Below are 13762 nucleotides of genomic sequence, written 5' to 3'. Positions count from 1 at the left end.
AAATATGAATAAAAAAAATTAAAATTAAACTCTCTCTCTCCCCCACTATCCTGATTTCTACTCCCTCCAAACTTGATTTTTTTTTTTTGGTTTTATATTTGATTTTTTTTATTGTTATTTTAAAGATATAATTTTTTATTCATTTTTTAAAAAATATAAAAATACCATTTTGCGCCTACATCTAATAGAAATAGTTAACAAAATTGACGGTAGGACCATTTGTCCTAACAAAAGTGAAGTTAAAGGACCGCGGGAACGATTTTGGAAATTGAGGTACTCAAATGTAAATTGAGTCTATGTTCAGGGATTAATCCTATAGCTTTTGTACATGTTATAATTTGGGTGAACGATATGGTTGATATTTCCCCCTTTTTTGAGAATAATATCAATAAATATCTACTTATATTACACACGTGGACAAACTATACCACATAACCTTACTACTTCTATTTAGATGAAATTTTTGTACTTTACTAATTTAGAAGTTATGTATGGCAGGTTCATGATTTGATGGCAACGTATTCATTGTGGAACAACTCAACCATGGATGTACAAGCACAACACATACTCATGCTTTCATTTGGCAATTGACATCCGCTATTTATCTGGCTTTTCATTGAAAACTATATACAAAATTAAACTACCATAATTCATTGAATTCTAAAGTCACAAATAGTCTGGCAAATTACAAACTAATGTACTCATTAAAAGAAAAATTTATGGTCCTAGGCCTGTGTCCAAAATAAAAATCAAATACCGACCAAACTAAACATTTAGCCTCCTAATTATATGAACCCTCGTGGAACAAGCAAGAAATGGCCCGGTCCACAGCGTAACACTATAAGGGACAGAGGCTCCGCCCCTGCTGGAGAAGCTGCCGGAGCTGCTTGAAGTGGCGGAGGCAGAACTGGCATAACTGATGGAAGTGGCGGAGGAGGGAGTACTAGATCGGCAGGGCCGTGGTCACCATTGGCGTTTGGAATTCGATATCGAATTTTTCCGCTCAACAGTGGATTGGCCTCTAAACATCTCCTTACATCCATCATTTCCGAGGTTCTTGCCATGACGGACTCTCCATATTCCTGAAGCCCTTCGTAGGTCCTACACATCCAATCCCAAAGCCATATATATTAGATAATCAGTTGAGATGGAACAAATAGCAGCGACCGGTTCTTATACCTGAAGTTCTCCAGGTTCATGATCTCGGTCCCCCGCTCAATCAGATTTGGATTGTAGAGGAGGAAAGTGCTGAGTTCTTCATGGAGGATGGTGTGAGCCTCATCACGGTTGTTCCTGCATGCGCAGCAAAAGTATGTGAATAAAATTAACATTTATATAAAAATTAATGAATTAATTAAAAATAAAAGGTGAATTAGTAAGTTAATTACTCGTCCACTGCTTCCAAAAACTTGTGCCAACGAAGCACAAAAACGACGTTGGTCGAGTACATGTTGTCATGCACTGTGGTGAAGCCGTTGAAGTATTCCTCTGCCTCATCAAATGCTCCATGAATGAAGCATTCTTCAAAATAAGGCAGGCAGAAGAACAATGCAGACTCCCGCTCCAGGCTAAATGTGTATAAAATAATTCATGCAATTAGTAAATTATTAGCCAAATATTGAGATTATGAATGTAGATTAAAAAAATAGGAAAGACCAACCCTCAATAACAAGGGCATTGACAATCATCTAACAACAATCTCTCACACATAGATGACTGCTGTCTATGACATTAGGCTTAAGGAAAAATAAACATGGGAAAGGAAAACTCACGTGCGAGCTGCTTCTCCGAGGTTATGGCGGTCAAGGTATTGGAGGACGGAGTAAATCGCCTCTGTATGTGAATTAGCAGCCATATCTTCAGTAGCCTTTGCTTTGGTTCCTAAACATAAAAAGAAGTCAAAGATCAGAACATAGCATTATAAAAATGAGCCAAAAAATGTAAAATGATATCATTCACAACCAAAAAATTGTAAAATCACATCATCCACAACAACAAAAAATATAAAATCATATCATCCGCACAAAAAAAAAGTGAAATAATCTCATCCACACCAAATTGTAACATAAAATGTACATGCAAGCTAGAATTAAAATCAAAGCGAGTAGGGTTTGTGGGAGCTGATGCTCTAGTGCCGAAGCATTTTATACGACACTCACGATAAGAACTCTACTCTCACCAACCACATTTTGAAATTAATTAAGAAGAATCGGATTGGTAAATCCTCAAAAAAAGTAAAAAATCTATCTTTTTAAGGGAAGAGTATGAATAAATATGGTGAAAATATAGCAGATTTAGGCGGACAATGTAATAAATGGGAAGGAAATAAGAAAGAGGGCTCATCTTTCTACATGAAAGAGAGCAGATTTCTTAATTAAAACAAGAAGAAGAAAAAAGAGAGTAGGGAATTGGCTCTCACTTCTCAAATTCTCTGAAAATGATATATGCTTCTCTTCACTCTTGAGCTAAAGCTAGCTTGGACTCTCTCACTCACTGCATGAAATGCGTTGGTGGGAGACGGCTCAATTTATAGAGGGGCTAAGGGGTATAACGACCAACATATTGTGGGCTGTCCACCACCAGGCTCAGCAGGGGCGTTTGCAAAACGCGCTCTAGAAAAGGGAAAATGATGCAACACACTCATTTTTTTTTATCATGCACTCTCCCAATATAACCAATAGATTAAAATATCAAATCCGTACGATATTATAATAGTCAAATATGTAGAACATAGTGTAAAGATGGCCCAACAATTGGAGTCATCATATAACCTTTTGCTTGAGAAAATTCTTGCAATTGATATTTTCAAAAATATGCAACACATATTTAATGACTCGAATATATACATTTGAATATTATTGTTAAGTTTCGTGTGAAGTTCACGATCGAAGAGCGTGTAAAAGAAGATAATACAACAATAAGTCGATTAGTTTCTGATATTAGTTCATTACAACATTTCAAAGATTTGGATAACAAAATTCATTTCAAAGATTCAGAACCTTTGAGATTACTAATACGTCATACAACTATTCAAAGAAACAAATGACAAGTCAGTTGAAGTCGGCAAATCAATTCAAATATGAAGTCAGCCAACTAAGCCAATAATGAGATTCATTGTCTTCATTTTATTTTAACAAATTTCTAAAGCTAAAACCTACCCAAATTTACCAATATATAAATATCTTTCTTCAATTTCCTTTTGTCAAATTCATTTTTTTAATTAGATGATACTATAATGGTAGCCTGTAGCCCCTACTAAAACAATTTCTTTCAACAACAAATGAATTTCAATGTATTGGAATAAACTTAACCAAGTTTCTTTCTCTTCATCAAATTCATCTTTACATGCATTCTAAGTAATTCGCCTCATCTTTGGTTACAAAATTATGGATTAACGGTGAGTTCTTGTATATATAACAAATTATTTTATGCATAATATATCCACACAAAAAAGGGAAAAAGAAATGCGTAGAGTCCATGTTAGTTGTGTGAGTCTAACCACAGTGTAACATTAACTCGTTTTTTACTCTTCTAAGGTGTGAATGCTGCTAATATAAAGAATTTGAGTTGGCAAGTAGAAGTGTGAACGTGTGTCATACCAATATGGAAGGCATTCTGGGTGCTTTGGCGCGTCAGGGCCATTGAATTTAACAGTTGAAAATGCTCTTAGGTTAGATTTACCTACCATAAAGGTAAAACCATGTCACCAAATTAGGTTCAAATTAGTTGCAAATTGCAAGTTGTGCCACTAAACAAATTAGGAAATATGTAAAAATTTCCAAAATTGTTTAATGAGAAATTAATTTTTCCATACCACCAAACTCATTACCATTTATGTAAAAAGTTGAATGGGAAGAAAAAAGGGGGACGAACCTAACTTTATCTTGGTTGCATTTTACTTGTATAAAAGGAGGAAAGGAAATTTTCCTTTTGGAAAATAGACTTTCTTTTTTAGTCTATTGTGTTAGAGAATGGATAAGACTATGGATTGGGGGATTTTATTGACACTTCCTATCTCTTGAAACCACCTACTTAAAAAATTTATCCAAAATTCAAGTCGTGTGATCTCTTATTAAAGTCGTCTCCACTTGTAATCTTTCATCCAAAAGCAAAAAATATATGAACCTCAGCCTGGCCACCCCGAAACCCAACCACCCTCCATCACCTGCTTGAGTCATTGGTGTGGGCTGACGTCAGTGTGGGCCGATGTCGACAATGTAGGTGATGAAGGGTCAGTGGCTATCGATTGGTGGCTGGAGCTCGGTTCTTCTTCTTTCTTTCTTTTTTTCAATTTTTTGGGTTTTTAATTTCATTTTATTATTGAATGATAAAATTGAAATTTTTTTTGAATTAAAACAAATAAAATTAAAGTCAATTGGTGGTGTATTTTCTTTCAAAAAGCAAAAATAAAAAAAGGTGTAGTGGCTAATCAATATGATATATCATATGTGCGCGCACTAATTCGAAGAAGATAGATTTTCGTTTTGAGTGAAACATAGCTAAAATCATTGTCAAATTACACTTTTATCATTCCACACATGACTTCTCTCGGGAAAAAAAAAAATCGTTCCACACATAACTAGTACATAGCAAATAATTTTGGACTCAAATTACAAACTTTTTGATACAAACGATATTCTACTTTAATCTAATCTAAATTATATGGGGAAGAGGATTCAAACTCGGGTGTTGGGTGGGAAGTACATCCATTCTATCCAATTTGGCTAAGCCCCATATCTGCGACTCAATTACAAACTTAATTTCAGCAAAATAGTTGTTTCAAATATTGAAATTTTAGATACTAAAGTAGAACCGTATACAAAGTAACAATCACAAATGTAATTTATTCTATTTTCTTTCAACTTCCAACTACAAAAAAGTACTTATTTCCTTGATATTCCTCTCCATAAATCTATTGTTTAGTTTTCTTTTTCGGATTAAATGTCAATGGTAGAATATATAATTATGGTTTTATAAGTAAAAACTCAGCTGGCTGAGCTGCTTGCTTTGGTGGGGCTACTGGTAGAAAGCCACCTAGATATAGTTTGAGTTTGAAGATAAATGATAAGGAGTTTCCTTAATTAGTATGGAGAGAAGAAAAAAAGAGGCGATAAATTTGAATCCAAATTATTGACGCGCGCTTGCAGTATATTAACGTGGGATCAACTATGTGAAGGTCCTATAAAAATTGTGTGAAATAAAAGTTACATATTTTATATATGTATATTCAACGGTATAATTCTCTGTTAAAAAAACAAGTGTGAAATACAGGATGTTAGTGAGCATTAATTCGAAAGTTTCATTTCCTACTAGTTAGAGATATGGAGAGAAAATATTTTTCTTTGGAATAAAACGCAGTGAAACTAATCTTAAATTTACATTTTTATTCTTTCGTATGACTAGTAGTTACGTGCATGCAATTTTATGTCAAACTAATTTGACGAAAATAACTTTGAACTCAATTACAAATTTAACTAAATTATGAGACTATAAAAGTATTTAAAATAAAAAATAAAAAATGTAATTGGTTATTTATTTTTCCTCTACTTCCAACAAAAACAAAAAAACTTTTTTCACGAATACTATACGTTCTTTTGTAGGAAGAATAGTTTTTATCACGGAGCAAAAGTTCTTCAATCAATGAAATTGTAGTTGTTTGCAAATAGGAATGAAAATTAACTAAGAAGCTTCCAAAAATATCTCAAATTCCGGCACAAATAAAAACCTTATTAATTAAACCACATAAGTTCAGAAAACAAAACAACAACAACAAAAAACATGAACCCTTTTTTTTTATAGAAACAAAGCGTTCATTAAACAAAGGGGTTAAAAAAACACATGAACCCTAAACCCTCCTATTCCTTGGACAGCAGCAGGGAAGATTCCCATTAATCATCCTCAAATTCCCATTTCCCTGCGGCCCTGATCCAGCTGATGCTGATGACTGAGCTGCTTGAGTTGGTGGAATCACTGGTAGAAAACCACGAAAATTGGGGGACCCCACCTGGTACCGAAGCTTCCCAGCTAACCGCTGATTGGCCTTCAAGTATTTCTTAATATGTTCCCATGCTGCCCTTCTCTCTAGTTCTGGGTCTCCAGGCAGCCCTTCGAATGACCTACACATCAAAAATCATCATATATGTAAGTAAAATCGAAATTTTAATAATGTGTTTGTGTGTATTAATAATTGAAATTGAGTATTTTTTATACCTGAATTTTTCAAGGTCAAATAGCTCAGTCATCTGAGCGATTATATTAGGATTATACCGCTCGAAATCCTTGAACTCTTCGAGAATGGACTTTGCATCATCGTATCGCTTACTGCGCATAAACATAGAACATGAACACAACAATGTTTCTAAGGTTAGAAACTTAGTTAGTAATGAAGATTAATTATCAGAGACATTAGTTGATTACTTATCCATGGCCTCCAAGAACTTGTGCCACCGGATCTCGTGGATGATACGAGTTGAGCAGTGGTTGTCGTGCACGGTTGTGAAACTGCTCACATACTCCTCCGCTTTCTGAAATGCTCCCCGGATGAAGCAGTCCTCAAAGTAGTTCAGGTTAAAGAACAATCCTGATTCCCTCTCCACCCTACATATATATAGGGTACAAATTTATATCATATGAGAAAAAGAAAAAAAACAAGCAAGAAAGTTGAACCCGAAGGACAAAGGCAGTCGTGCTTCCACATGTCAACATTGACAGTTTTAGTTATTAATATGTGTGTGAGATCCACATAAGTTAATGAATGACAATTAATCATCTCATGCACGTACGCAATTGTTGTTCTTGACAATAAGAGAAAATTAAATTGGAAAAAGAAAACCAACTTGCGTGCAGATTCATGTAAATTAGCTCCCTCGAGAAATTGTATTATGGAGAGAATACAGTCACGATGGGTACCAGCCATTTGCTAAATATTTGTGATAGCCCTGTCAAAATGAGCCAAAAATCAGTAAATCATATTAGCAAACACAAACACCTATAGAAAAAAAATATATATATGAAATATAAGATAATATTTGTCTAAGTAGCTAGAATTGAAGTAAAACAAATAGGATTTTGAGAAAGCAACATCATGGAAAACCCAAAACAGATTTGATATGCTGGAAACAATGGCTGGTCTAGAAAGGTATTGTTATTAAAAAGATGTAGCAAGAAATAGAGCTCAAATTCTATATGAAGAAGAGAGCAACTTTCTTAATCAAATGAGAAATTTACAGAAATGTTGCACCCAAAAACAACAAAAAAGACAAAAGGAGAATTTGCTCTAACTTGAAAACTCCCTTCGGCCAAGATTGCTCTAACACTGCATCAAATGGCTTGGGAGAAGAGGCATCCAATTTATAGGAGAAGAAGCATCCAATTTATCAAGGCCCCAACAGAGGAGGGACTATTTGGTCATTGTCATGACCTCCTGAGGGATACATCAATGTGGGTCCCACGCCAGTGTATGGCAAGGCTATTCACATTTCCATGTGGGGGCGTTACGCTCTTCCAAATAGGAAAATGTGTTATGCTATGATGGAGGCGTCCTTATTGTATTTTCATGCACTCTCACTTCATAACCAATGGATTACATATTTAATCTGATGGATATTCTAATTTTTTATAGTGGAATTATGCTTTTATTTTTTGTTTATCAATGCGGTATTTAGAATTTGAGATATATTACTATACTAATAACTCATTTTATATGTTAATTCAGTAGTAAAAAGTGGACTAAAATATTACAATATTTTTATCATCGAATGTGTAGAATGTAAGTGGGAAAAAAAATAACAATTGAAGGAATCGTGTGGCATTGTGTTTTTAGTGCAAAACTATTAGGCCACTGTTACTAGAGACGATTTAAAAGGCATAAGAAAATTTGCCCTTGATATTTTTAAAGTGTGATGTGTACGTTTAGCTATTAAAATAGTTGTAGTGAATTATTGTTGTTAGGTCCCACGTGAAGTCTACAATTAAGAAGTGCATGAAGGAATAAAAGTCCATAACAATCTATAAAAATACAACATAAATACTTTTAGTCTATCATTTATTGATACTAGTTCATTCAAATGATGATTTATTCAAAAGAGTTCGGAATCTATAAAAGTGAGTAATTGAATCAAGATTACTAATCACGTATTTAATAATAACAAAGCTATATAATTAAACTTTTATCACAAAATACGTGGCAATTCGGTTTGTTAAGTTTTCTTTTGCTCTACTGCTGTTATTCTTCCTCCAACCTGTACACAAGCCAAGGCTTCTCAAAGTCAAGTACATCAAAGGTAGGGGAAGAAAGGGTCATCTCAGGATGGACTCAATTTTTTTATGAGTTTTGGGCTAAGTTAACTTAAAAATTATATTTAGAAAAAAAAAATTTCAAATGAGCCAAGTAAAAACTCCTGGTGGATCAACTAATGGGTTCCCACCGCAATGGTGGTAGATTTTCCCTTTTTCCCATGGCATCCAAGATTTAACTTTAGTGGAGTTTCTTTCCTCCAATGTAACCAAAAAAAAAAAAAACTCCCAGTGAATCTACTATTCTTTGAGTCTCTAAATTAAGAAAATTTTCTTTTTCTTTAGTTAAAATTTTTTTAGTCCTTTAATTTAAAAAAAAATTTCTTTTGTGCCTACAAGAATTACTATTTCAAAAGCAAATCAAACGAAAATATGAAACTAAAAATAATTTATCAATTTTAAATGAATAGGTATGAGCATCATTATAAAAATTGATGTAGTTTTAAAAAAAGAGGAGTAAGGATGAAATATAAAATAATAGATAAGGAAAAACACAATCAATAGAGTCCATGAGAGCGTTTGTGAGTCTAACTGCAGTGGAACACTTCCTCTTCTCTTTTGGTAATTTGGTAAAACAAGGTAACATTTAATTCTTGTGGTTGTGTTCAAAGAATTTGAGTTGGTGTGAGGCCATGTCATCATATATGGAAGGCCATGCCAACACAGATGGGGCCCACTTTGGCTTGTGAAAGCTTTTGGCCTTTTTTTTTTGTGGAAGATTTTGGAAAAATCCAAAGGAGAGAGAAATTTTTTAAAAGAAGCCAAAATTGACAAAATTGCCCTTATTTAATTTTGGATTTCCTAAGGAATCCTTTACATGTTTTTGATTTGAAAGTTGAGAGATTTTTCTGTCTTTTCTGAAAAAGCTTTAGTTTTTTTCAAAAATGAAAATTTTTTTTTGGTTAAAACCTAAATTTACTTCTTTTTTTTGGACAATCCTTTTAGGCTTGGATTACCAGAAATATACAATCCTTGACTAAATTGGGTTTAAATTAGTTGCAAATTACATGCTGTGCCACTAAAAAACAACATGAAGCAACATCTAGGCAATTTGTAAGAAATCCACACAGCATTATATATTGGAAATATGATAATTAATTGCAATATCTAGGCAATTTTAACTTACATGGTAAGAAATCCACCATCACATCCAGTGGTCAAAAAGCAATAAATCATTTCCAAAATTGAAATCTGGACGTTAATTAATTGTAATTCACCTCCTAATCCAGCCACCAAGGGAAATGTGAATATATGCAAAAGTTTATCATGGGCGGCTAGCAATATTTAATTTAATTTTTTATTTTATTAAATTTATGTGGGGTATCCTATAAAAGTTGTTCGAAGTAAAAGTTAAGCTTTATTCGGATGAAGTAATTTCAAATATAGGAATTTAGATGACATTATAAGATTAAATTGTTTGTTTATATCAAAATTTGTATAAGAAGAAAATAAAGAGAACATATAGATTCCAAGCGCACTACATCTGGTTATTTTATTTCCATTCGATATTATGTTTTGTAGTTCTTTTATAGCAAACCATTTCTTTCAAATGCCTCCGTCCAAACGGAGCCTTGTATGCATTGAATTTGGAAAAATAAAAGTTATTTGCATTGAACATGTACCAAATTGGTGGATATAATATTGTAAGGGAAGTATCACTTTAATTATTTGTAAGGTCGGATAGTCAAGATAGGATATGACAAGGACTCCTGAATAATTTAAACATTTACTGCAGTTGAAAATGCATTTTATTAAAAGCACAACTAATTTTTTAAGAGTTGAGCTCATTTACTGCATAATTTACACTCGACCAAATTAGAAGGGATTTCCAGCTCATCCTAATCCTATACCAAAGCTTAGTTAATCTCATATATTGTTTGAGGAACATGAGTTTATGTAATACTTTAAGACCAAAACTTAATGACCTAATAATCTTCTATAGAAACATGAGTTAACTTGTCAATTGATTTAGTTAAGCAATATAGTACATTCCACAGGAAATTGAACCTAGAGCTCTGATACTAACTGAAAGGACCCGCCCCGAATTTTTTAGAACTCGAGGCGAACCCTTTGGAATTCCCGATATCCTCCCGATGCCAGGCCCAAATATTAAAGACCGAGACTTCCTGCCGAAAATTCGGCAGAGTCTCCCATATAAATTGGACATTTCTCAAAATTTATACCTGCATAAAAACGCATTTAATATTCCCAACTGGCAGCATGCACAATATAATTTCATGCAATTCACACAAATGGCCTTCGGCCTTCCAATAATTCTTAACCAACTACCAAACAATTCAAATACAATTTATGACTAACATTTAATCTGCAGCTGCACCTAATAACCTTAGGCTGCCTACGTACCCTCCTTGAGGGATCAAGCCACACGTAGTTCTTCCATAAAATCCAATTCCACATTTGGGCGATACCTTATTTTATTTCTTTGTATTTCATATAATATCTCCTCATACGCCGGTACAACCAACGCCACGTATGGGGTCTGTTAACACGCCGGATAACCTACGCCATGTGCGACCATGCCATACTATCATAATATCTCCCCATACGCTGGTACAACCAACGCCACGTATGGGGTCTGTCTCAACGCCGGATAACTTACGTCACGCGAGACCTGCACATCATATCACATAACTCCTCATACGCCGGTACAACCAACGCCACGTATGGGGCCTGTCCCAACGACGGATAACCTACGCCACGTGGGACCTCAACACAATATCACAATATCTCCCCATACGCCGGTACAGCCAACGCCACGTATGGGGCCTGTCTCAACGCCGGATAACCTACGCCACGTGAGACCTAAACATCATATTACCAATCTCCCCATACGCCGGTACAACCAACGCCACGTATGGGGCCTGTCCACACGCCGGATAACCTACGCCACGTGGGACCTAACTTTCACTTGGTGGTGCTTGTAGTGAATCCAAAATCCGGGGAGGTACCTAAGGTAGTGCGTATAGCACTCCAAACTGACATTCTAGACTCTTTTGTACCCTTGTACAAACATATTATAATTATAAATATATATATTAATTCTAATATTGTGTAACCCTCCACAATAGTCTAGTACCCGATAATCTCCCCTAGAAAGGTGAGATTACTCTGGGAGACTCACGGTCAACCAAGGGTCAAACTTCTCTAACCCTGGTCAAACGAACCTGCGGAACCCACAACCTCCAATTTTCGATCCGAAAGTCCCTATGGGTTCTACCAGGTATAGGACACCTGTCCTGCAAGTTTGGTTCAGATCGGACGGTTAGATTGCTCACGATCGCACGATCTGACGGTTAATATAAAATATAAACTTTAAATTATTATTCGGAACATTCGGGGCTCCGATTCACGATCCTAGAAATACCTAGATTAACATATATTAAATTTGGGACCATCCAACGGTCCCAACCTATCGAACCCGGATAACGCACAATATACGATCGTCCGTTCGATAGTCAAACGACGTCCGAATTGAGATCCGCGAAATCCTACGCACTCGTGACAACCTAAGGATCTCATCGGAACACAGTGCTACTTTTTTTACAGTGCCCACGCACCGCCGCACGCGTCGGCAACGCGTGGGTGCCCAAAGCGATAACGCTTCGCCGGAAAATCTCAAAACCACGGCTCCAAACTCCTACCCTAGGTATAACACCCTATTTGGAGCCACTTTTGTTCTTGAACCTACCCTAAAAAGTGGCCGAAAATGGCCGATCACGGCGGCCGAAGTTCGGCCGATTTTCAATTCGAAAATCGAATTGGTTACGCTAAGAATCGATCTAATCCTACCCAACCATCAGCTAGAGAATGTAGAAGGGATGAATTTCCATACCTTGATCGCCAGAAATGGCGGCCGGAGGAGGGAGATCGGCGGCCGTGAAGATCGGGCGACATCCGGGCGAAAATCGCCATTTTTCAGCGACTGGAGCGGCGGCCGATGTCAGGTGAGGGCTGGGTCGTGACGCCGAGGCCGAGTCAGTCCTTTTTTCACCGGCCCCGTCCGTAGCCGCGGTCGGTGGCCGGAGATACGAGGAGAGAGAGAGAGAGAGAGAGAGAGAGAGAGAGAGAGAGAGAGAGAACCAGATTTTTATAAAAATCCCATTTTGAAATATTTACGATTGTGCCACTGGGTTTCTTTCGACCATATCTCTCTCGTTACAACTCCGATTCGAGCCCACTACGTGTCTATGAACTCGTCTCAGTACGACCTATCCAAAAATACTAGTCACTGTCCCAAACTCTCTCCGGTTAAAAATATGACTAAAATACCCTTAAATAATTAAATAATTAAATAAGGATTAAATTTGGGATCGGGGTGTTACAGATTGAATCACCCTTTAATTTAGTATTTCTCTCCACGTTATATTAAGTTCAACTAATTATAATTCTTTTCTTTTTCTTTTTCAAAACAATAGAGATTCAATTGAAAAACAAGACACAAACCCAAAATACAACAATAAGAACACAACACCAAAAGGAGGTTCTTGTACTGAGACTAAAACAACATAGCCAACTAAGCACAAGTATTACAAGATAGTTAGAAAACAAATATATAACTTGAAAACCAACTAATAAGGAATTACAGATGAAGAGGACCTAAATCCCTGCAAACACCAATGCTTTAAGAAGATCAAGACAGAGAACAATCTCTCTAATTTTATGGGACAGGAAACACCCCAAGAGTGGATGGCATAACTGCTCAACTTCCACCAGGACATTCCAAAGAATATCACAGCATCTCTTAATCCCCACTTGACCCCAAGCACAATAAAAGTAGATCCACCAAAATCATCATCTCCACCTCCAATATAGAGAGATCTACCACACAAGGACCAGATCTAGCAAGATCTTTCAATAACTAGCCCCAAAAGACTGGGACACAAACCCTAAAGAAAAAAGGAAGAAACAAAACCTTGCAAAAGCAAAGATCAGACAAAATCCAACAAAAATTGGGAGGGAAAACCTCACCACAACATAACCCGCACAGGAAGGGAGGGAATTATTAACAGAAGGGGATGGTATTTTTAGATATGGAGTGGTTTTGAGTTGGGCAGAAAAGAAGAGTCTTTTTGTGTTTGTATATGCAATAATTTGTTTCAACTGATTGTAATTCTAACCTTTTTACTTATTTTCTCCTTGTCAGATGTACTAACCTTATGAAATAGTTTTTAATTAAAAAATATATATGAAATTGGAAAAAAAATAGAGAGGAATTTGGTAATAGTAATGGTGGAGCATTCTCCTCAATCTCCACCACCACCCTCCTCTCTTCATCCTCACTGAACCCTTCACTGGTCACTGAGGCCGGTGAGGCTGTGCAAAGTTTTGAGAGAGACAAATTCGCGGTTCATTATTAATAACATTGATATTGTCTTTAATTTAATTACTTACAAAGTCTAATAAGTATGAGGTTTTATTTAAAATATCTTTATACTATTAGTAATAA

The 13762-nt window shown here is 35.7% G+C and overlaps 2 protein-coding genes across 2 annotated transcripts; both read right to left on the bottom strand.

Moving 5' to 3' along the window:
- LOC18790966 (topless-related protein 2) lies at positions 786–1855 on the bottom strand. The gene is made up of 4 exons (XM_007224186.2): positions 1773–1855; positions 1389–1568; positions 1180–1293; positions 786–1101 (listed from the first exon to the last, which is right to left on the bottom strand). Exons 1-4 carry the CDS (start codon positions 1853–1855, stop codon positions 786–788), a joined length of 693 nt encoding a protein of 230 aa, XP_007224248.2.
- LOC18790371 (topless-related protein 2) lies at positions 5846–7310 on the bottom strand. The gene is made up of 5 exons (XM_020557971.1): positions 7282–7310; positions 6837–6938; positions 6418–6597; positions 6211–6321; positions 5846–6116 (listed from the first exon to the last, which is right to left on the bottom strand). Exons 2-5 carry the CDS (start codon positions 6914–6916, stop codon positions 5846–5848), a joined length of 642 nt encoding a protein of 213 aa, XP_020413560.1. The 5' UTR covers positions 6917–6938; positions 7282–7310.

Source organism: Prunus persica, chromosome G1, assembly GCF_000346465.2.
Source record: "Prunus persica cultivar Lovell chromosome G1, Prunus_persica_NCBIv2, whole genome shotgun sequence".
NCBI lineage: Eukaryota > Viridiplantae > Streptophyta > Magnoliopsida > Rosales > Rosaceae > Prunus > Prunus persica.
The sequence above is the reverse complement of the archived record's forward strand: the minus strand, read 5'-3'. Positions and strand labels throughout refer to the sequence as shown.